Below are 25190 nucleotides of genomic sequence, written 5' to 3'. Positions count from 1 at the left end.
TGAAATTGAGACTAAAAAAATAAAAAGAATCAATGAATTGAAGAGGTAGTTCTTCAAAAGAATAAAGAAAATAAATCTTTAGCCAATCTCACTTAAAAAAGGAAATGACCCAAATCAATGCAATTAGAAATGAAAAAAGGTGAAATCACAATAAATACCACCAAAATCTAGATTTCAAAAACCTGTTCCAATAAATTAAAGAATCCACAAATAGTCCTAGATACATATAAATTACCAAAACTGAACCAAGAAGAAATACAAACTGAATAATCCAATAACAGGAAACAAAGTTGAAGCAGTAATAAGAAACCTACCAATTACGAAAAGCCCAGGACTTGACGGATTCACTGCTGAGTTCTTCAAAACTTCAGGGAAGATCTAATGCCAATACTTCTCAAACATTTTAATGAAATTGAAGTGGAAGGAGTACTCCCAAAGTCAATACCAGCAGCTAGCATTACTCTGATTCCCAAACTAGAGAAGGATCCAACTAAAAAAAGAAAACTACAGGCCAATCTCTTTAATGAACATAGATGTAAAACCTTCAACAAGATTCTGGAAAACAGAATGCAACAAGTCATCACACATCATACATCATGACCAAGTAGGCTTCATCCCTGGGAAGCAATGATGACTCAATACACACAAATCAAAAAATGTAATATACCACATAAACAGAAGAAAGTCATATGATCATCTCAATAAATGCAAAAAAGCCTTTGACAAAAATCAATATCCATTCATGATTTAAAAACCTTGAAGAAATTAGGTATAGAAGAACTTTATCTCAATCTGTTAAAAGCCATTTATGACAAGCCTACTGCCAATATCATATTAAACAGAGAAATGCTGAAAGCTCTCCTAAAATAAACAAGACAAAGATGCCCATGGTCACCACTAGTGTTTAACATAGTACTCAAAATATTAGCCAAAGCAATCAGGCAAAAGAAAGAAAGAAAAAAGATAAATATAACAAAGGAAGAAATCGAATTATCATTATTGGGAGAAGACATGATCATCTACACAGAACACCCAAACAGTTCCACCAAAAGGCTTCTAGAATTAATAAATTCAGCAAATAATAAGCAAGAGGTGGAAGATTTAAGGAAAAGGTTGACACAAAATTGCTTCTCTGGACAAGAGTGAAGGAAAAACCACTCTCCCTGCCCCCAAACAAACCCCAGCATGGTAAAGTTTGGATTTGAAAAGTCTTTCAAAGTCCTGGGTGCTAAAGGCTTGGTCTCCGGCTATTGAGAGTTGCTGGGATCTTTAAGAGGTGGAGCTGAGTGAGAGGTTTTTGGGTTTCTGGGTATGTGCTGTTTAGTGGAGATTTTAGGAAATAGGTCTCTCCCTCCCCCTTTCCCTCTCTCTCTCTATTTCTCAGCCACCATGAGGTGACCAGCTTGCTCCACCACACCTTCTGCACCATGATATCCTTTCTCACCACTGATGGAAAAGCAATGAGCACAAGTGCCCATGGACTGAAACCTCCAACACAGAGCCAAAATAAGCCCTTTGCAGTTTTAGGCTGATTATCTCAGATATTTTATTACTGTAACAAAAGGCTGACTAACACAAACTATATAATAAAATGAAAATTTCCTGAATAAAGGAAGATTGAACTCCAAACAGTAAAAGGGTATATGAAGTACTGAACAGAAGTTGAGATGGCTGTTACAGAATAATCATCCCTGGGGACATATGATAGCAGAGCTAATGAGCTCTGAGACTAAATTATCCTATGAAAGGCCAGTTGCTCCCCTCCCACTGCAAAGTTGTGTGCAAGTAGAATAAATCTCCTGGTCCAAGGAACATACCTTGTCAGACTACAAAGAAGGAATGTCTATATGCACTGGAGAAGATAAAATGATAACTCAAGGATTTTATACCATGAGATTGTTCATACATAAAAGCTAAAGGATGATGTTCCAAAATATCCAAGGACTTAAACATATCTAAGAATTTTTGCAGAAATAACTACTGAATGGTGAATCTAGACAAAGGATAAAAGAAAATAAATACTAAGGGAAAGTGCTGGTTCAAAAGTATGCGTGATGCATGGAACCATTTAAATACAAATTAAAGTCAAGACCTCAGGAAACACTGGTTTTAGAACAGAATGTAAATGTTATAATGAATTTTATAGCAAAAATGGAAAGGACAGGAGGTGGCTAGGTATATCAGCACATGAAAATAAATCATCATTTTAAGCATGGAATGGATATTGGATCTAAAAATTAATTTTTAAAAATGTAGTATGTATGATAAAGAAATTCAGTTTTTGGTTTTACCCAATAAGATAAAGTTGCAAAACTATCTGGATATCATGAGCTTATATGTGTAAAAATGTACATATATATAAAACATCTAGACAGGTGCACACCAAACTGCTGCTGGTGTCTTCTTTTGGGAACTGGATGCAGGTAGGGTAGGATCTGGGGGAGGAAAATGGTAGCATTTTAACTAGATATTTCTGTATGGTTTCATTTCATTTGTTTGTTTGTTTTGAATAAGCCTGTCTTTCACTATAAAAAGAAACAAAAACCATTACAGTGGAAGCAACACAATTCTAGGACTTTAATTCTCCAATTCTTTAGAGATAAGATGAGGGCAGCCTTCACCAAGGACTTCTCTAAGCATAACTTCTGACAACAGAGTATAAAATATAAGCACCAATATTCACAGTGCAGGACACACATAATAAACCTGCAGTGAACACATAAATAAAGTATGAAAAGTTATGAGGAGCAATCTTTTTCTGCTCTGACATTTCAGAGTTGATCTTTGACTTTTTCTTCCAAGAGAAGAATGTATGAGCTTTACAGAAAATTGTACAAAGAAACACACACATGTATGGATGGATGTATACACACACCCTTATAGTGTGAGAGAATAAAAAAAGACACTGAAAAATATTCACAAATAATCAGTGGAAGAAATGAACTCAAAAAATCTTCCTGAAGTGAAATTCGGTATTAGCTGAAAAAAAAATCTATTTATTTGCCTCTTGTTAAAAATATGTTTAAACCTTTTGTCTGCCTATAATAAAACTATCTATATTTTATACAAAACCATAAGGAAAGTTAAGCAATTGCAAGGACCTAAAATAGTAATCAAAATACATTTAGTCACTATCTCTTCAACTGATCTCTTCAGTTCAACTTCTCTTCTTTGGAAGCTATTTGGAAGTTGTGATAATGATGAACCAAAGATATTTCTTTAACAAGTTTTGGTTACTACCACATGATTTCAATTCAATTGCAGTCTTATCTTCTATATCTGAAATTCTGTCCTCACGTTGGCTCATTCTGTTGCATAAACTTTCAATGGTGTTTTTAATCTCCTGAAAATCTGTTTGCATCTGTTTTATGGATTCCATTTGTTTCCTATGTTGGGATTCCATCATGTTCCTCAGATCCTCTATTTTTTTATCTGTGTCCTCTCTAGATTTATTAATCATGTCTTTCACTATGGGCACAATCTTGCTGTTATCTGAGAAATTATTTCTGATTTCAGTTTTTCCAGATCCCCTTTCATTCCCAGTACAGGGAGTCCAGGTGGTTGAGTATCAGAGTGTTCCATCTCGTTTCCCTTTGGGGTTGCTTCAGGTGATCTGGAAATCTGGTTTTGAGACTTGTTTACATGTCTTCTCATTTCAACGGGGGGGCAGAGGGTGCTGCTGGGCCCCCCCCCCCCAGCTCACCTCCTCGGCGCTGGGGGTAGTGGTACGACGGTCCAGAAGGTTCACCTCCTGGGCACTGGGGGCGACTCTGCTCCTCCTGGAATGGCCTTTTGAATATGCAGTTACAGTGCTAGCTAGGTGGCAATCAGTAGCCTTATTTTAACCAAAGGAATGGTTGATGGACAGCCTTGGGTAACTTTGGCTGAAGCCAAAAAGTTGTAGTCTTCTTAAAAGTACAATTTTTAGTTATGATTTCCTTGTCTACTTTCTACCTATCTTTTTATTTCTTCTACCTCATTACCTGTTTTCATGATGCTTTCATCAAACAGCAAGTGCCCATTCAATGACATAACTTATTAAAATTCAAATTGCAGTTTTTCAGCAAACCAAAAATAAAAGGCTTGTGTCTCTTTCCCCTAAGAACTAAATCAATTGAATTGAAATCATGTGGTAGTAATCAAAACTTATTAAAGAAATATCGTTGGCTCATCATAACCACAACTTCCAAATAGCTTCCAAAGTTGAAGAGATCAGTTGAAGAGATAGTGACTAAATTTATTTTGATTACTATTTTAGGTCCTTGCAATTGCTTAGCTTTCCTTATAGTTTTGTATAAAATATAGATAGTTTTATTATAGGCAGACAAAAGGTTTAAACATATTTTGTAACAATAGGCAAATAAATAAATTTTTTTTCAGTTAATACTGAATTTCACTTCAGGAAGAAACTGCAACAATTTCATAAACACATGGAAATTGAACAATACACTTCTGAATAACCAATGGGTCACAGAGGAAATTAAAGAGGAAATCAGACAGTTCCTACAATTAAATGACAATGACAATACAACATATTGGAATCTATGGGACACAATGAAAGCAGTCTTACGAGGGAAATTCAGAGCAGTGAATACTTATATTAGGAAAACAGAGAGAGCTCAATTAAACAACCTGATGCTGGACCTCGAGCTTCTAGAAAAAGAAGAGCAGGATAAACCCAAAGCTCATACAAGGGAGGAAATTATAAAGATCAGAGCAGAAATCAATGCAATGGAGACTAAGAGAAAGATACAAAAAAAAATCAATGAAGCAAAGAGTTGGTTCTTTGAAAGAATAAACAAAATTGACAAACCCTTAGCAAACCTTATCAGAAAAAGGAAAGAAAAGGCCCAAATCCATGCAATTAGGAATGCAAAGGATGAAATCACAATGGACCCAGCAGAAATCCAGAGGATCATCAATACCTACTTCGAGAACCTATATGCCAATAAGATGGAAAACACAGAAGAAATGGACAGATTCCTAGACACGTATGAATTACCAAAGTTGACTGAAGACCTAAAAATTCTAAACAACCCAATATCAATCAATGAAATTGAAAATGTAATAAAAAATTACCAACTAAGAAAAGCCCAGGTCCTGATGGCTTCACTGCTGAATTCTACAAGACATTTAGAGAGGAACTACTGCCACTACTGTTTAAACTCTTCAATGAAATTGAAAGGGAAGCAATACTTCCAAATTCATTCCTGGAAGCAAGCATCACCTTGATCCCCAAAGCAGAGAAAGACCCAACCAAACAAGAAAACTATAGGCCAATCTCACTAACGAACATAGATGCAAAAATCCTTAATAAGATAGTGCCAAATAGAATGCAGAAGATCATCAAGAAGATCATACACCCTGACCAAGTGGGATTCATCCCAGGAATATAGGGATGGTTCAACATACGCAAATCAATAAATGTAACATACTATATCAATAGAGCCAGGGACAAAAATCATATGATCATCTCAATAGATGCAGGAAAAGCATTTGACAAAATCCAACACACATTTATGATAAAAACCCTACAAAAATTGGAATAGGCGGTCTCTACCTTAATCTGATAAAAGTCATCTATGAAAAACCAACAGCCAATATCATACTAAATGGTCAAAAACTGAAATCCTTCATACTAAAATAAGGAACAAGACAAGGATGTCCACTATAACCACTCCTGTTCAATATAGTTCTGGAAACATTAGCCACAGCAATTAGGCAAGAGAAAGAAATAAAAGGAATGAAGATAGGAGATGAAGAAGTCAAAGTGTCATTATGTGCAGATGACATGATACTCTATATAGAAGACCCCAAGAACCCCACCAAAAGTCTTCTAGACTTAATAAACAAATTCAGTCAAGTAGCTGGTTACAATGTCAGCACACAAAAATCAATAGCTTTCCTCTGCACAAACAACAGACTCACTGAGATAGAAACAAGGCAAACAATTCCTTTCACAATAGCATCCAAAAAACTGAAACACCTAGGAATCAACCTAACGAAAGAAATCAAAGACCTCTTCTCTGAAAACTATGGCACTCTGAAAAGAGAGATTGAAGATGATATCAGAAAATGGAAAGACATCCCCTGGTCCTGGGTAGGAAGAATCAACATAGTGAAAACGACCATACTTCCAAAACTGCTATATAGATTCAATGTAATCCCAATTGAAATCCCAGCAGCATACTTCATGGACCTTGAGAAAACAATCCAAAAATTCATTTGGAACAAGAAGAGACCTAGAATAGCAAAAGCAATTCTAGGCAACAGAGATATGGGAGAGGGTATCACAACTCCCAACTTGAAACTATACTACAAAGCTACTGTGATAAAAACAGCATGGTACTGGCAAAGAAACAGACCTGAGGACTAGTGGGACAGATTAGAAGATGCTGAAACAACCCCAGACACACTCGGCCATCTCATCTTTGACAAAGGAGCCAAACACCCTCAATGGAGGAAAGATAGCCTCTTTAATAAATGGTGCTGGAAAAACTGGGTTCAACTTGCCAAAGATCAAAACTAGACCTACATCTCTCACCATGCACTAAACTAAAATCAAAATGGATTAAAGATCTAAATATTAAAATAGTCATGCTGAACTGGGTGGAACAGAGGTTAGGTAGAACTCTTGAAGACATTGGTACAAGAAAAGATTTTATTAACAAAACCTCAGTTGCACGTGAACTAGCACAAACAACCAACAAGTGGGGTCTCTTCTTACTAAAAAGCTTCTGCACAGCAAGAGAAACCACCAACAGTGTGAAGAGACAACCCACAATGTGGAAAAGAATTTTCACCTGCTGTTCCTCAGACAAAGGTCTACTATCTAGAATCTATAAAGAATTTAAAAAAGTCAGACCTCTCAAATTTAAAGACCCAATCCAAAAATAGGCATCTGAAATGAACAGACATTTCTCAAAGAATTAGAAACAGCAAATAAACATATAAAAAATGTTCAACATCACTGGTCATCCGAGAGATGCAAATGAAAACAATGCTGAGATTCCACCTCACCCCAGAAAGAATGGCTGCTATCAAGAAATCAACCAATAACCAATGCTGGTGGGGTTGTCTGGAAAGAGGAACCCTGCTCCACTGCTGGTGGGAGTGTAGACTGGTGCAACCACTGTGGAAATCAGTATGGAGATACCTCAAAGAACTAGGACTGGAAGTCTCATTTGACCCAACTATTCCCCTGCTGGGGATCTTCCCCAAAGAATTAAAAGAATCATACCACAGTGATATATGTGCACCCATGTTCACAGAAGCACCAATTGTAATGGCTAAAACTTGGAAGCAGGCCAATCGTCCATCAACTGGAGACTGGATAAAGAAAATGTGTTTTTTCAAATAAAATGAGTACTACTCAGCCATAAGAAATGAGAAATTAGAGACATTTATGGCTAAATGGATGCACAGTGAGGCGATACTCTTAAATGAAATAAATAGGACACACACTAGTTTCTCTTGTGTGAGAAACTGGAAGTGTAAATAAGGGCTAAAAGGTGTAAAAGACAATGTGAAATAGAAAGAAAAGGGGTAAAGGGGAAGAGGAAGTGGGAGGGGTAGGGGAAAGGAAAGAAGGGAATGGAATTAATATGAGAAAATGAAAAAAGGAAACAAAGTCTTTGTAAACAAGGAGGAATGGAGGGATTGAAGGAGGGCAGGGGAAGGGTGAAAAATAACAACCAAGAGAGATTATGTAAAGGTGCAAATTTCCAATGATGAATGTCATTGTATTGTATACCTAAAATGTACCAATAAAATTTATTCAAAGTAGAGCAAAAAATAAAATTAAGCTCCTTCCTTGTCTGACCCATCACACCCAAAATTTCTTAAGAACAATGAAAGCCCATAAATTGGCTTAATTGGGAAAGTAAAGAGCAAGAGCCTGATCCTAAGACAAAGGAGCAGGTAGAATCCAAAGAATGTTTAAATTCGTAGGATTTTTTGTTTATATTCAAAGACAGAAAACAAAAACCACAACTGCCCACACCTGTAGAATGGGCTATTACCTTTGTAGGGGGTGGGCCACCTTTTCCTGGGGTTTCTACCTTTCAAGAGTAGCATAAATGTTCCCTGTTCCATCTCATTTCTCCGAGCACCCCCACTCCAGTCTTGAGGATGTGCTAAAATCTCTGCCTAACTTGGCACCCTTGTGATGCCATACAGAGAAATCACAGGGCAGTACCTGAGGGTCTGTAGGTGGCACAGTTTGGCACCAGACAACTTTTTTTTCTTTATAAGAATGACTGAGTATTGCACATTGCACAATAATTCCTCTCAGGGTTTTAACTTTATTTTATTTTCAAAACCAGGTCCAGTAAGCTTCCTGAACAGCTGGTGTAGCTACAGAGAAACCAGCTTCCTTCAGAGAGCAGTGCTTTTTGTGGGGAGGAGAAAATCCCTTCATACTTGAACATTTTCTAATTGCTTATTTATTTTATTCTGGGTTATGGCATAAGGACAGAGAACCATCACCTCAGACGGCAGCTTTTAGAAGTTTTTTTTCCCTCAACACCATGATTCCTTTCACAGCATCCCCAGGTAGGCCAAGGTGTCCTACAGAAAAACTTTGGCCTAGACCTACAGGAGGTCTGCCTGGTGTTACAGAGGGAGGGCAGAGCTGGTGCATCTGGCCATGAGAGAGCTGATGTGGCTGGTGTGGTACAGAGAAGCCAGCTCGTTTACATGCTTAATCCATGACCACTTGCCCTCAGCAGAAAGGGCCTTTAAGGATCTATTTTTGGAGGTTTATTATGTACGTCTGGTTCTCAATTCCAACAGTTTAATGAAGATCTAAATAAAATGCTAGGTTCTACCCTAAAAAAAATAAATAAAAATTAAAAAAAAATAAAATCTCTGCCTAATAAAACCTTCCCATGTTTCTTACTGACACATCCTGAAAATACTCTTTCCGTGATGGGATTCAGCAAAACTGCAAACTTAATTCTACAAAGGGTGGGCTACATTCCTTATTTCGGCCTCAGGGACCTCCTCAGTAACACATGACAAGTAGATACCAAGAGATGTGTAGATTAAGTAATTTAAAGCACAGATTGAATTCCTTCAGGCTTGCTTGTTTGAAAGGGCAAACGAGGAAAAAAAAAATCTTCCAAGGATAAGACTAAGTCTAGAGTTTGGTTAATACTGTGTTTATCCTTCTAATCTCCTCCCTGGATTTAAATAGAACACCACAATACATAGCATTTGATGCTGAAAGCAATGGGTCACCAAGGTCTCTACTGCGAGAGGCAGATCAGAGAGCCAAAGCAGGAACCCTAACACCCCTGAAAATAAGCTTGTTCAGACATAAGATTGTTGAATAGCATTTCTGCACTTGTTTAAAATGATAGCTAGTCTGACAACGGGAATGGCAAAGGTTTGAGGTGGTATCACACAGAGCTACATTAGACACTAATGCAACTGCCTCCTGTCCCTTGAGAGTCCCAGCAAGCTCTAACCACAGGAGCTCTGGAAGTGATTTGCAAGCTGTCGATTATGAAGAAATAGGTATATCTTGAACATGTTTTTGGTAACTAGCATACGATTTGCCTTGGCTATATTGTTCCTCCAGCCATATGCATTTCCCAACTCTCTCCATAGAAGTCATCAATCCCAAGAGCTTCTTTTCACTTCTTTATATTGCCATGAACATTTCATAACCTTGCCTCAAAACTACTGCTCCAGACCAGTGAACATTTTGGTTTTGCGGGATTGAAAAGATGTTTTAAGTGTTTTTTTAAAAAAGTAGACAACATTTTTCTCAGCTTAAATGTGTTAACCTCTTTTGTTCACTAATTACCTTTCAACATAGATGTTTTTTCCTGTCCCAAGAGAGTAAAGGCTGCACAGTATGTGGTAGCATGAAATCTGCACATCGTTCACTGAAACGAAGAAGAGATATCATTATCACAAATCAACCCCAGCTCCTTTTGCACATGGAAAATCCATGACGAAAAAAACCACATAGGCATCGGCCAAGAGCAAAAGATCTTTCTCTTTCTCTCTCCCCATTTCCTCCTCTCCTCTCTTGCCCTCTTCCCTTTACCCTCTCCCTCTTCTTCTCTGTCCCTTTCTTTAAAAAGAAAAACATAGCCCCTTTTTACCCAGATCCTAGTTTGCTATGGTAGCTGGCGAACTAAGAGGGAAAATACTGATAGGAAAACACCCGTCACTGGGCAACCCCAATTGCACAATCGGCTTTTAATGAGGATCACAATGCTTCACAGTGAAAGGCACGGTTCAGCCAATGGAGTCTTCTTTAATGGGATTCCTTTTTCCCAATAGAGGGAGACATTATAGTCAAATTTTATCAAGTGCAACATTTTCTTCTTTTGGAAGGACGAACACAGAAAACCTAAAGTTCAAATGAGCCTTCTGCTTATTTCCTAGGAAGATATATATACAACAGAACTACCTTCTTCAGAGCTAGAACACATTCCTCAAATTTGTCCTTATCAAATTCACTGCTGAGTGTTTTGCAAAAGGCAATTCAATTGTACCATGATTTTACCATGTTCCTGAGGGAAGGGCACATTCTGCAGTCTACATGTCTTGACTCATATTTAAAGTTCATGCCAAGGCTACAACTACTTTAACACAATCAAACCAATTTAATGTTTTATTTTTCAACTAAGGAATTATACTGTCTCCGTGACACAAAACTCATACCAAAGGCAGTAACTGCTTTTCAGCTGTTCAAGGATATGAGCAATAGAGCCTTAGCTACTGAAAACTGGCGAAATTAAATCACATGCCAACATTTAAGGTACAAAACTGAAGTTCAGTGATAGGATATCTGCATAGCAGGAGGGGGGCGGAGCTGCACATGGGGCTAAGTGTAAACTTGAGTAAAATCAACTGGCTTTGGTCTTCATCTGAAGCCTCAGGTAAGGAAATGTTAGCATTTTTCCTTTGCTCCTGGTACCAATGAATAAATTCAGGCTCCTTCGCAGGAAAAAATGGTGTCTGAAAAACCTGGGAGCAAATGTACATCTCATGCCATCTTACTCAACCTTTTCAAATAAAGAGGAACCACAATAGCTCAGCTATAGCAGTGGGTGGGCAATTCTGGTCCAGAACAAAAGTGGAAAAAGATCAAATATTATACACTTAAATCAAGGGACTTATTCTTCAAGAATCTATTACTTATTGTTTTTAAATCTAAGAATGAAAAATATGTGATAATGCTCTCTCTACTCTGACTTCAAGAGCAACAGAAGTAAATAGGTCCCATACATCCTGTCTGTGGCACAGAAATCTAGGACAAACAGCAGCAGGACTCACAGAGGAGATCCACCCCAAACTGATGCTGAGCGACATGCTCGAAGATAGACGTCAGGATGGGGAGCAGGGCCGCTGTGGTATAATTGATATTCTGGGAAACCCCTTTGATCTGCGTTCTGGAATGAGTAAACTTCCCAAGCTTCAGGTTTTCCGACGTCTTCTCTAAGTCTTCTGCGGCATTTTCAAAGAATCCTCGCAACCCAGCCTTCACCAGCTCTGAGCCTGACTTCATGACTGTCCTGCAAACAAACAGTGCTCAGAAGCAGAAGTATCATCCCCACCGTTGGTGACTCGCAGTGCAACCGGGGCAGGCTTTGACACTCCAGTCACCTGACCACACTCAGTCAGGAAGAACGGAGAGAACACGAACATCCAGGACCACACAGCCCCAGAGGGCTGACACTCATCTGAGGGATGATTCACTGCTCAACTTGTCAGGACCTGGAGAGAACAATCCTGTCACATTATCTATACAATGTCATAGCTGGTGACTGTAAATACCTGTGAGAAAGGGGTAGGGGAAAGCTTTTTCTGTAACAACTTTGATACAGACAAATGGAAACACGATCATTTCTAATACAAAACTTGGGGGGAGGGAGAGGGAGTGAGGAAACAAGGTGACTGTAGCTGAGACTTCTTTTAGTTTGTGGTGTTGTTGGTTGGATGAGGGGAGAGAAGAAGGACAAACAGACAACTTAAAAAAAAATAGCTTAGGGCTGGGGATTTAGCTCAGTGGTGCCGCACTGCCTTGAAAGCGCAAGGTTCTGAGTTTGATCCCCAGTACCAGAAAAAAAAATTGCTTAATTAGGCTGGGGGTTTGGCAAGGATGTTGAAATGTGGCCTGTGAGAATGGAAATTAGTTATGAGCATCTGAGTTCATCCCTCAAAAGTGATTTTGTAAAATTTAGGATTAGAACAAAAACCTACAAGGAATCTATAATTTTCCGTATCTCTACATCTTATTCAGATCATGACAGATTGCTTCATGGAAAGATGCTTTTTATTTAGAGCATTTTCCTGGTAATCATCCAACCAATTAGGCCAACAAAAATAAGTGTGTCTTTCTCCTATTTTGTAAGTACTAATAGGCTTTCTTCCTAACTTTCTAGTCACAGGTTTGATCAGGAGTTATTTTTAAACACTATCATTAGAAAAGATAAACTGGGCTCCCTCTAAGCCTTTCTGCATGTTTCTTGGGGTAAGAAAGTCCTCCTCCTAATTGTCAGGGACTTTGGCTGCTTGAGATGGCTCAGTCCAGTGGTGGCAAACCTATGGCACGCGTGCCACAGTGGACATACAGACCTTTTTCTGTTGGCACATATGCCAAGATGCCCCAGCAGCACAGAACTGAACATTCATGTTTAACTGCAGTGACGGCATTCTGGGATAAATAAGCAGGTTCTGGATTGCAGTTTGGGCACTTGGTCTCTCAAAGGTTCGCCATCACTGACTTAGTCTATATCTTGATGTCATCATAGCATGTTTGTTTCCCGCAAAAACCATAGTGTCTCCTTTAATTATCCTTACCCTCTTTCTAAAAATGGCTATCAGATTTTTTTTCATGAATTTCACTTCTGGGCCACTGTCTTAGGTTGGTGGCTCTCTTCTATATTGGATCTCAGGACATGTCATCTCTCAACTTTGGCAAGAACACTTCTTTATGTCTTAAAGCCCCCTTTCAATCAGTATGAGGTTTCTCAAAAAACTAAAAATAGACTTACCATATGACCCAGCTATACGACACCTTGGTATATACTCAAAAGGAATCAAAATCAGTATACCATAGGGATATGTGAATACCCAATGTTTACTGCAGCACAATTTCCAATAGCTGAGATATGGAATTAGCCTATGTACCCATCGGCAGATGAATTAAGAAAACGTGGTATAAATACACATTAGAGTATCATTCAGCCATGAAAAAGAACAAAATTCTATCATTTGTGGGAAAATGGATGGAACTAGAGATCATAATGTTAAGTGAAATAAGCAAAGTATCTCATGTTTTCCCTAATATGTGGACTCTAAAATGATGGCATGAAACAGAAGGGAGACTGTTATTAGACAAGAGGAGGAGAACAGGGGAAGGCAGGAGAGGATGGTAAGGACAAAGGGGATGAATATGACAAGAGTATATGCATGTATAAAAATACCACACTGAAGCTCTATACTTTGGTAAATTAACAGGCATTAATAATAGGCACATATAATTTAAATATTATATATCTCTATACGTGTAAAAGAAAGCTGCCTATCAATTCTTTTCACTTCTTTTAAAATATCATCATTTATGCTAATATTATCACAATTCACATGATTTCATAAGACTTCCTTCCCTGCTCAACTGCCCCCCACCCCTAATCTTTCTGACACCAGATCGCCCTGTATTTCCCTCCTTGGTGTGTTGAATCCAGAGTAATAATGTTCATCTCTCTCAGGATGCTTATAGTCTCACCACCCATCAGGTAGTTCTTCCTTTTCGTGGACAACGAAATACAAATTGGCACTGGGCCACAATATGTATCTTATCTTCTGGAAGGTAAACTTCTTGGTAAGAGAAGGTAAGAGCAGATCATGGGGATAAGAAAGAGACAGTGCTAACTTTCAGGGTCAGATTCATCTTTGTCCCAAGGAGGGGGTCAGAGAGGGCATCTTGAGAAGCAAGAGAAATAAATCGGCTGACTTACCTTGTGTCAAGTGTCTGAGCTAAGATGTGAAGACAGCTCACCATTGTAGCAGAATCACTCCCTAGAATAAAAAATATCACCTGTGACTCCCCAAGCCACTCAACCTGTCTTCTGAATGCAATCTTCTCAATATGCATAAGTCATAGCCCAACATAATCAACCACTACACCCAGTGCCAGGCCTGTGTTCAGAGATATTTGTCTCCAGCCTGACACAGCCCCTGCTTCATGATGGATGTCAGAGGCAGAGCTTTAAACATTCATTGGTGTGGAAAATCTGAGCTGTTAGCAGGGGAGAGAGGTCATTTATCATGCTTCAGACCAATTTCCTATGGCGAATTTAGGTGACACCTTAGTCCCAAGGCTCAGGTCATTCGAGGGAGCCACAAATAATGGCAAAATGCAAGTTCAGGATAATTCCAGGAAGGAGTGCAGCCTTTAGCAACACTTCTCACTTACCGAAGAGGGAAATCCTGTGTCTAACAAGAGCAGCGAGTTTGCAGAACAGGCTAAAGCAGAAAATAATGCAATTCAGAAAGTCACAGAGATTCAAAGACTAATTTGTACCCCTCCTCCCGATCTCCACACTGTAAATCACAGAGCACAGATTGGCACTCTTGGAAGATGCACCATGTTTCTCTTGAAGAGTCCTTTGGACCATGCTCAGGAAAATTTGTGGTTCACATGGTTGCTGGAAAATCACCAAAAGTACCCAGCAGGCAGCTCTGCGCTTACTGAAAACAACCCCTCTGCAATAGTTACAGTATTTTGCAGTGAGCCCGGGCAAACTATCTTTTACTATAGATACCACACGTTGAGATGTTCATTTGCTTGACATTCAGGAATAAATGAGGATTCCGAAAGAAAGCATGAATTTTTCCATGTTGCAATGGATTGCAAACCATTTTGCAGCCTTTAAGTAAGGTGTGAGGCTGTCTTTAGTCAGGAAATGAGCAACATATTAAAATTAGAGGAATGTTAATGGTTAGAGTAGGGAGTGAGATAGTGTTACGCAAAAAACAAAAACAAAACAACATTTTAAGAAATGTATTTTCACTGTCATCTCCTATTGGTCTATAGGCCTGATTGGGTTGTTGTCCGATTTGGGTCCTTGGAGACTTGGAAAGCCTAAGTGGTCTGCTTTTGTGTTTGTGACCCTTCTCCATGCTTTTACTTCTATTTGCCACTGTAAAACCTCTTGAAGGTGCAAACTATGGCTCATTGCTTGACATTCCACAGTGCCTTAGAAAGGGCCTTGTGTGGTTAGAAAGGAGCCCTGTAAATGTTTCTGAGCACACTACAGATGAACCCCATCTAGGGCACTGTGGCCATTATGTCATGTGTGTTGCTGATGCTCTCAGAGAGTGAGTCCTCGGAACATGGCTAGACAAGAACTTTGTAAACCTTTCAGACACCCATGGAACAGGAAGTGGGAAAGGAGGGAAAACAAAAACAAAAAACACCTGTACAGGCCATGGGGTTCCATCAAGAGACTGAGCTGAAGTTGTAGCCAGTCTCTCCTTCACAACTTGCATGGGGCGCCTTGTCTCAAACAGGACAGAAGTCTTCTCTAGGACAGCTCAAACAGAGACAAAACACATCCCAAAGGTTGGTAGGGATGAAACTCGCTCACCTTTAAATGGTTTTCAATTACTGCCTTGGGTTTTTCTGGGCTGTCTACTGTGAAATTATAGCCAAAGTCTCCTGTGGTAAGTTATTATTTTTTTGCAGTGAAAATAAGTTGGAACCCCTGGCCTAGGGCATCAAGAGAACTCATAACAAGTTAACAGAAATTTGGCAGCCAGCTGGTGTGAAATTAAATATGGGCTGCTCCTTATCTGATGTATACTCATGGAGCTGGAGGAGGAGAGCAGCAGCACTAAAGAACATGACCTGTGTTGCCAATGCTCTGGGTTCTGTGCTCGGCCTCGAATAACTAGGCTGTCTCAAGGGAAGCCCCTTCACTGCTCTCTGCTGCGAATCAGCTCTCTCACCCATAATAAATGCCTCTCCTAATTTTCTGAATTAAGAGAGGATAAACTCACTTCTGGCTTCAAAGTGAAGGGACACATGTTCTGTATAATTTTTTTAAAAGAAGTTTTTCTAATTAAAGCAGATGGTTGGGTTATTTGATCCTAATGCCGACATGGCTTGCCTCACTGTCAGAAGAGCTTTCTCAGGACCTAAAATTTCCTAAGGCTCTTGCTTGTCCCCTACAGCACCCATGATTTAAGCAGAAGCATTGCCCTTAGCCCATAGTTACAAGCAGCCAGAGTTCCTGGGCACCTCTTGTCCATCTCAGAGTTTTAAGGTGATAAAGTAAAAGAATTCCAAGGGAGATGGTCTGAGATCCCAAGCTGAACGGCATCAGAGGCAAAAGAGGCGTGACAAGCATAAAGGAGGCAAAGAACAAGAGTCTGGCGATGGAAACACATTCAGTGTAAACACCACTGCATCTGTGGGAGGACAGCAAGCACACTGATGGATTTGAATGCTATTTGCAAGGCTGATGAGCTCCAGGTTGTATTCTAGCCATGACAAATGATGCGTAGTTGAACAAATGTTACATTTCCATGAATTAATAGTCCAAGAAAAATAGATGAAGGGAACAGACACACCTGCCCTCTGTTGGGTTATCTGAATATATCACCTTGCCCTCGTTTCGTTTCCCTAGCTTCTTACAAAACACATGTCTGCATCCTGAAAATGTGTAGAGCTTTGGTCAGTACGTGATTCTAAGGGTATCACGTTTTGATAGCACACGGTTTCTCCTGCCTTAAGTGAGAATAAGTGATTATGGGAGAGAATAAAGAGCATGCAAGGTGGTTAGGGAAGATGATGCTTTTGTCCTTGTTCTCACTGGGTTACTTTGGACACCCGAGTGAACCTGACTGAATCAAAGTTTCTTCTTTTGCGAAATGGAGATCAGAATATGCAGGTAGCAGTTTGAATGTAAAACTAAGGTTTCACAAATGGGTAATAACTCTTGCATATGAAAAATTAAGCTCAGTGCCTAGCCATATTAAGCATTTAGTAAATCTTAGCTAAATCCTAAAGTTGCATATTCTTCCAAAGATGTTGAGGTTGAATGGCTGGTGTATGCTAGTTTACAGACTTTCATTTGAGTCTTCAGTGCTTTGCTATTTAGAAATATAAGCCATCTTCCACTGACCCAGCACAAAGGGAACCAGAGGCACGATGGAATCACCTTTTAACTTGGTCGTGAAGGGTCCTAGCTGTTCTTTACCCTGTTAAGGTGTATACATGTTATGTCTAGAGGAATGAAGAGGGAGGCTGATGCTTCTGAAGAAAACATTTTTTTCTGTTAGAAAACTGAATTATGTTGTTGTACATTTCACATGTCAGATCATCTACACCAGGTCTTGTAAAATCTATTCCTTTTGAAAAATTTTTAATCTTCGAACTTGTAAGAATGGAACTGAAAGCACCTGTTTCGTCTCACTGTGCATTCACTCTTCCCAGGCTTCAGAAGGATCTTTCCCTCTGAATGTTGTTTCAGGACACAGGTTGACCTGAGGATGCAAATCTTTCCCAAATCCTACTGATACCCCCAATAGGGCACTTCCGTTGGCTGCTGAAATTATACAGATAGGTATGAATATAATTTCTTTCCAAATGAAGATGATAACCAAACTTCTGAGCAATCGTCAGGCTATGCTGCATTTCTTCAAAAGACTTGCCATTTAGTCCCCAGGCAGCTGCTGTCTTAGATAAACCCCATCAAACACTGCGAATCCTATATTTGGACAAAAGTCCATGTGTCTCCAGAGTGCTGCCGGAAGGTAGAGAAATCTGTAGGAGGTAGGGCCCAACAGGAGGCTGTTAGGCCAATGCGGCACGCCCTTGAAGACGTGGGACTTCAGTGCCTTCTTCCTCTTTTGCTTTCTGGCCCTGAGGTAAGTATTCACTCCTCTCCACCACCATCCAGCACCCTCTCTGAAGGTTCAAAGCAATGGATCTTACACTGGAAATTCCAGAACTGTGTTAAAAACTTGTTCTTTCACATGTTGATTATCTCACACAGTGATTATTGTGTTGATTATCTCAGTAACTCAAAGATAACACAGTGAACTCTGTTTTGTATACTCACCTGGCCACCATTTCTTTCTCCTTATGAGAGGCATAACCACTGCTACTGAGGGGCTTCAGAGGAGATGACAGAAAATAGAGGTGGTGATTGGTGAAGTACTGGTCAACTAGTGGGAGGAGAACCTGGAAAACCACCATATGTCATATTTTAGGAATCTGGCCAAAGTCCTGCTGCTGGTACCCGCTAAAAACTTCATCTCCAGTAAGCAAAGTGCCTCTCAGCACTGGTTCTAGAATTTCCATAAAAGTCTATTTTTTGAATGCCAGTTTTCATTATATTTTTTTCTCCTATGCTTCAAACTAGAGGCCCTGGGGGTATCTGAAAAGAGCATGTCACTGTCTAAGAGCCCAATGAGACCTGAGTCAGTATTTGCAGGGGAGGCCTAGGGGACACCTGCAAGCAGATGTGGCTTATCGGGCCTGGCATCCACAGGGGCACTCCAGGTGCAGCCTAGCACAGTAGGGTCAAGCGTCTGTCTCTGTTACTCAGAGGAGGGATGCTCCAGATCTTCTAAGCTAGTATCCCTCTGAGCAAGTTTGTATGGAAGACAAGACTCACTGGTGCCCAAACTCATTCTCTCCCTTTCCCTCTTAGCAATAAAACTCCCTGGGTTTTTAGCAAGAGAATGCATTACTCTCCATAGCAGGTAGATGAAGCTAAAGGAACTATGTTCTAGCCACTGGGGTAGAATTTTAGAAAAGCACCATCCCCCCCTTTCCTTTTTCCTCTACATGTGGCGCCCATGAGCTTGTTTGGAGAACACCGACATGAAGCGCAGCTCTGGAGGTCAGGGAGAAACAAGGGAGGAAGAACTTGGGTCCCTGGGTGATGGTGTGGAACCAGGCAAGATGCCAAGCTCCTTGGAACTCCTACCTACTGAGGTCTCTCCTACAATAAGGAAATCACTGAAGCCATCGGAGATTTAGATGTCTTTGATGGATCAGTTTAACTTGTAACCTAAAGAGCAGAGACCCTAAGAGGAAGGAATTTGGTTAAGTGCAGAAAGTCACTTACTTTGGCAAAGAATTTGATCTCTTGGTCATGTGGAGACTTTTCAGTTTTTCCACTGCTGACAATGGCTTCTACAAAGACACAGATTATACGAGGTTGGCCAGAGTCAGAAAATAGAACAAAAATCAAAGCATTTTAGAAACAGTAGCTTTTCTGAAGGCCATAAATAAGCCTATCTGGTTTCACAAAATATATTTTACAAATGTGCTGGTTGGTTATTTCTTGTGTCAGCTCAGCTCTTCTACTATCTTCTCTGGTTTATCAATGAGAAGCATCTCAGAGAGGCTGAGTCTTATGTCCGTAGTCATAAAGTGAAACAATGGGAAAATTAATAAGATAAATTGTATAAACAAATGGTCAATCAAGTTCAATAGGAAAGCCACAGGCTAAATTGACATTTTGTAACTGGAGAAAAAAAACCTCAGCCCCTCCATCATGTCTGAATGAATTATGAACAGCTTTCGTATGAAAGGATCATTCTTGATAAAGGAATATCAAATTCTTTTTTTATATTTCTCAGTGATACTTACCCAAGTGAGCAATAAATTCTTGAGCAGAATCAACGTATTTCAGGATCTTCTTCAAAAATTTGTAGGCAAACCTCTTTTCCATGGAGGAGGTATCCATCTCCATACCCTTCATACCTCTAAGTTAGAAATGGGGAACCCCAGGAAGTAACAGACAATCACATGACTCTGGTGCACTCGTCCCCCCACCCTGTTCATGGTCATTCTGGCTTGGTGACATGACTTGGCAGGTGACTGATTTCCCCTGATTGGGAAACTGCTCTCTAAGCATGCATTACCTGTATTATAATCATTTCTGGATGAATTTTTCAGGACAATCTTTGTCATTCATGTAACAAACACTGAGCTGTGGATAAGTCTGAGACGAAAACACAAATCCCTGCTTTTGTGGCACTCACATGCTAGCTATCAACAGAGATGAACAAAATATACCTTATGTGGATGGTAGAAGTTAGTAAGTTATGTGAAAAGTCAAAATGACAGCAGGATGAAAAGGTCAGGGAGTAGAAATGTGAGAGTTCACAGACGTGTTAAGAGGTAATTAAGAATTGGTCTCACTGGGAAACTGACATTAGAATGAAGGCTTGAAGGAGGAGAGCCATATGGATGTCTGGGAAAGAGCTTTCCGGGCACAGGGAGCAGGCAGTGCAAAGGTCCTGAGGAGGAGCATGTGTGCTGTGTGGAAAGAATGTGGGATAAAAGCCAGTGTGAGTGTGAAGGGCAAGCGAGCAAGCAGTCAGAATGGGGTGGAGTAGGCAGTGGGACCAATCATTTTGGGCCTATCAGGCCTTCTGTAGAATTTGCTATTGCCTTGATTGAGATGGGAAGCTACTGGGCATTCTGAATTGAGGAGTGACATGATGTGACTTACATTATAATAGAATCACTCCGGTTGCTATGTTAAAGATTGACCATGGCAGGGCCGAGGATAGGTCAGGGAATGTAGGTGGCTGCCTCAGTAATGATGGTGATGGCTTCAAGGGAATGAGAACTAGTCAGGTGTCTGGGTATGTTTTAAAGGCAGAACTATTAGAATTCCCTGAAGGATTGGATATCGGGTGGGTAAAAAAGAGGAGTCAAGGGTTTTGGCTTAAGCAACTGAAGACAGGTTGTCATCAAGTGATAGGGAAGCTGAATATAAGGGAAGCTGAGGCTGGGCCAGGGACCTCCTAGGATCTCCGAGGTGAGGGACCTCACTTGGTCATCTGTCTACACAGCTAAGTGCCTCCCATGGCATGCATATGCTAAATAACTATTCTGGATATGCCTGCTGAATTAAATTATCTTTCTCCTTTATTCCCCTATTTTCTTGACTTTCTTCATAGTTACAGAAAAGGGAATTTTTCATTTCTGTGAGCAAGATATTTATTAGCAAATCCCACTGCACATTCATCTTGGTGTTAGGAAGAGGATTAGAACGACTATGCGAGTCTTTCTTGAATGCTTGCCTCAAGGCTGTCCCCTGCTGTCTGACATTTCCTGTTCGACAAAGTGGCAAATAAGTTGTATACTTTTTTTTATATGAGGTACAATAGAAATATTTGTAGAGATTTTTATTTATTTATTTGTTGACATTCACTGGCAAGAATTCTATTTAAAAAAACCCCTGAAAGCAGAAACAGCAGTTTGCTCATCAAACGTTTCTTTGAGGAGGAATGGCTATATCAGAGTAGGAATTAGCTTGTTTTTCATTCTGCTAAGGAATAAGCAACATTTGGCCAGTGAGAAAACACATCCCATCTTTAAGACTTAAGGAGTCAAGATCATCCTCATATGAAACATTTATCTAGATAATTCTGACTTAAAGATGTCTGAAATAAAATGTCTTAGGAAATCAAGATATGTGCAATCTCTCCAGTGGAGTTTTAATTTCATAAGCATTATTTTCTTTGTGCAAAGACTGTTTCTGTCAGTCATACTTGTTATTGTTCTATAATTTAATAAAACAAAATAAAAATACTTTCAATTGAAAATCTCTAGACTTGAGACCACTGTAAAATATGGGGGAGGGATTTAAAAAATATTTAGCACACCATATTTACATTGTTTTGCATATGCCTCAAATTCTCACTGCACATTAAAGAAGCTCAAATTCCAAAGCTTTGAGTATATATTGTAGGTGTGGTTTGTAATTCCAACTGCTTGAACATATACGAAGAAAAGGCCTTGGCCAGTAGCATAATATTTATGAATGCATGCATGCATGCATTCATTATAACTTTCTTCAAAGGAGTCAACTGCTCTCCTGATTGTGATGGGCTTTGTAAGCAGGTGGTTAAATATGTGGAAAAGGAGAGACCACCCTGGGGTCCCACCCCTGCCCACTAACCTGGCTTCAAAGATGACTCACCTGGAAACTATAATGCCATTCACCTGGAGGAACTTAAACAGGTCCTGTGCCTTCTCTCGGTCCCTGAACTTTTCCTTTGCAGTCAAGGTATCATATGGTACCAAAAGAGGGTGACTGCCACCTCCTGGAGTCAGTAAGGCAAGAGAGGACAATACATTTGCTCTTTGCACTTCCGGGAGAAGACAACTCCCACCCCAACTCCACCCCTCTGCTCATCCTCCTCAAGGGAGGCTGTGAACCAGGCTCACCTTTGCTCTCCAGTTCCAGCTTCTTCTTTTTGGCCCAGATATTGTGATAGTTCTCAGCCACTACCTCCACCATTCCCTGTGCCCCACCAAGGAGATGCAAGTCAAGGAGAAAGCAAGCAAGAAGAAACAGCTTCACATCTGCCAGGCTATTTCAGGAAGCCTTGGGAACAGAGCACCACCAAATGCTAACAGCATGCTGCTGAAGGTCTCCCATCATTAATTAGTCTGTGCCTGTGCACCTCATTAGCTTTATAGCTTCCCATACATACAGTAAATAAGTTCTAATTCTGTCCTTCCCTTGTAACTTATTATCTTGGCAGTTTAATGCATCCATGAGAGAGACACATTTCTAGTTAAAGCTGCGTGCTGGCAGCTCTCCATCTATCACAGAAGCTCAGAATCATACTCTTGACCTGAGACAGTGTGGTGGAGGTAGAGGAGGGGCCAAGCAAAAAATCAAGAACCCCTGAAAACTTTTAACTTAGCACCCTAAAAATAACCACATCCCCATGGAAATTGCCATATGTAAATAAGATTTCTCAAATGGGATTAGTCTTTACAAAGCTTATACGGCAGTGACCTAGAATGATGTGCTTTGGGAAGAAAGTTTCTGTAAGGTCCAATGGGTTGGTGTGATGGCCTCTCAGAGGAGTGAGTGCCACAGACTGGAGAGGCCACAGTGTCAATGTGTTCAGGAAGGGAGGAACAGGAGAAAGCATCTTAGGGCTATTAGTTTTATTTTCTTGGATTTGCAGCTCTGGTTCCTGCAACAATAATTTCTCTGCCCTATTATGGGAGAACTGATCACATCCACTGTGGGATATGCAAGATCTTGCAACTGGGAGACTCACAAAGACCAAGCAAGCACCTCTATCCAGGGGCCAAGTTTCCCAGATTTTCTTCTAGCGGTTTCATTTATTTATTTTTGGGTTTTGACACAGTAATTTTCTGGTTCTTTCTTTTACTGAGTCATCTTATGTTACAGAAGAAGCATACAGCCCCCTTCCTGGATGACTGGATAAGTCTGTTGAGCTGGAGGCTTTCCCTAGGATCACTACGTAATATGGCCCTCTCTTAATGTGATATCTTGGTAGTGGTGTGTTGTAGACATTCTCTCCCCTCCTCACTTTTCCCTTTAACTCTTGAGGGCTAACATGCTCTGCCCCTGAAGGGTTGTAGAAAGCAAGTTATGGTGTTCTGCAAGTACCAGCACTGACCTGGAGCTCTCTGGAGAGTGCAACATTTGAGAGGTCAAGGGGAGCAGGGCTGTAGCTGTTGCCCTAGGAGAGCAGAGTAGAGTCACTTGGTTTGCTGTTCTCTTTTTTATTCCTACCCGCGCCCCAGCTTCAGCTGTATCTTTCCAAATCCCTAGTGCTCATTGTAATTGGTCCCCACCAGTACTCCACGGAAAGCCGTCCCAGATTCTCCGTAGGTTTTATGTGTCCAGCCCCGGCTTCTGGGCACTGCTGTCATACCTGGCCAGTCTGGGACACACTGCGGAGTTTCTCATTTTCTCGTTGCTGAACCAAAGCTTCTCCCTCTTTTGTCCTCTCCACAGTCCAGCCCACAGCCAGCATGGTTTTCAGAGACTCTCTGGCCGGCCAACGATAAATTTCTTTCTCCTGGAAGAAAATTGGCACAGAAGAGCTTTGTGGAACACACCTCATACTCTGACCAGCCTATTTTTCTGTGGAAGTTGGAGCCCACAGTGGACAGGGTGCTAGTTAGATCTAGTTAGATCTAGCCTGCTTTCACAGGGTCAAAATGCTATCTGCAGCATCTTGTCTGCAACACTCAATCAGTCTCCGATGTTTTGAGCAGAAGACCCCAGGCCTACAGTCTTTCAGCCCCGGAGGAATGTCCCAACATTATTGATCATATTATCCACATTTAGTAGATAAAGAGGAACAAGAACAGGACAGTGATTCCTTGTGTTTTAGTACCTGTTTAGGGAGACATTGTCAAAGTGGCTCTGTACAAAGCTCTCTTTCCAGCTTAGGAAATAAGAGTTCTTTACACTGAAGATTTTCTTTTGATCTATGCACAATTTCAGAAGGCCAATATTCAAGCAAAGACAGATATGACATCCTCTACACATGATGCTAGCCTAAAGCTTACAAAGAACTTTGATTGCAAGGTAGGAATTCAGAGTTGAGATGAACCAAACTACTTAAAAATTATTTTTTAAAAATGCAACAGACTTGTTCATGTTTCCATGGAGGCTTTCTCTATGTCTCCCACATGTTGGAAATCATCCTTATCCGAATTTTCTCTAGTGATCCCCGGCTCTGTCTCTCCATCTTGCCCCAATAATCAAATGAGTGCCAAGAGAATTACAGGTGAATTGTGGCTCAGTGGCCAACAATGCTGCCGCTTTCACCAGGAGTTCTCAGAGCCAAAGAACAGACCACAAAGCTGCGGCCCTAGGAACTGCGGCTGCTACCCACTGGCAAGCTCAGGAGCTGAGTCTTGAATCCTAGGGAGTCTCTAAGGAACTGGAGAGGGACTGCCCTGAACTCCTCTAAGCATCTGATGCAATTCCCAAGGACAGAACCAGCATAGCCATGTCATGCTGCCACCGGCTGCCTCTTCTCACCTTTTCCGTTAATGTCTTGAAAGGCCTTATCAGTGGGTGGGTCTTCATGTTTTCATCTAGGGAAATTCCATATCTCCATCCACTCTGACTCTGTAGGAATAGTCTCAGTTCAAATATCCTTGACACTCAAAGAACCCTTGTATATCATCCAAATCCCTGCTTCTTTTTTTCCTTTTAAAAAATTGTTTTTCTGGTACTGGGGATCAAACTCAGGACCTTGCACTTGCATGGCCCACTGAGCTAAATCCCCGGCCCTCAAACCCCTGCTTCTATTTCATGAGTGGAGTAATGGATCATGACAGAGTTTGGAAATTCCCCCTTGAAAATGTCTAATGGATTCTTATATGGTGTCAGGCCCTTTGCCTC

At 40.4% G+C, this 25190-nt stretch overlaps 1 protein-coding gene across 4 annotated transcripts in view; it reads right to left on the bottom strand.

Annotated features, from left to right (window-relative positions):
• Positions 1-25190, bottom strand: part of Ryr3 (ryanodine receptor 3) — a 565647-nt gene that overhangs the window by 101851 nt on the left and 438606 nt on the right. For all 4 annotated transcript variants that reach the window (XM_087207455.1, XM_087207452.1, XM_087207454.1 and 1 more), the window contains exons 53-64: positions 24825-24914; positions 23704-23850; positions 23446-23508; positions 22229-22304; positions 21981-22104; positions 19634-19749; positions 19107-19174; positions 18093-18214; positions 14441-14490; positions 13983-14043; positions 11296-11534; positions 9812-9893 (exon numbers count right to left, since the gene is read on the bottom strand). In XM_087207455.1, the coding sequence (XP_087063581.1) occupies positions 9812-9893; positions 11296-11534; positions 13983-14043; positions 14441-14490; positions 18093-18214; positions 19107-19174; positions 19634-19749; positions 21981-22104; positions 22229-22304; positions 23446-23508; positions 23704-23850; positions 24825-24914 (1238 nt within the window). The remainder of the gene's footprint in view (positions 1-9811; positions 9894-11295; positions 11535-13982; positions 14044-14440; positions 14491-18092; positions 18215-19106; positions 19175-19633; positions 19750-21980; positions 22105-22228; positions 22305-23445; positions 23509-23703; positions 23851-24824; positions 24915-25190) is intronic.

This window comes from Heterocephalus glaber, unplaced genomic scaffold (assembly GCF_053883595.1).
Source record: "Heterocephalus glaber isolate CG9 unplaced genomic scaffold, H.glaber_assembly_v1.0 deba00000809, whole genome shotgun sequence".
Classification (NCBI taxonomy): Eukaryota; Metazoa; Chordata; class Mammalia; order Rodentia; family Bathyergidae; genus Heterocephalus; species Heterocephalus glaber.
The sequence above is the reverse complement of the archived record's forward strand: the minus strand, read 5'-3'. Positions and strand labels throughout refer to the sequence as shown.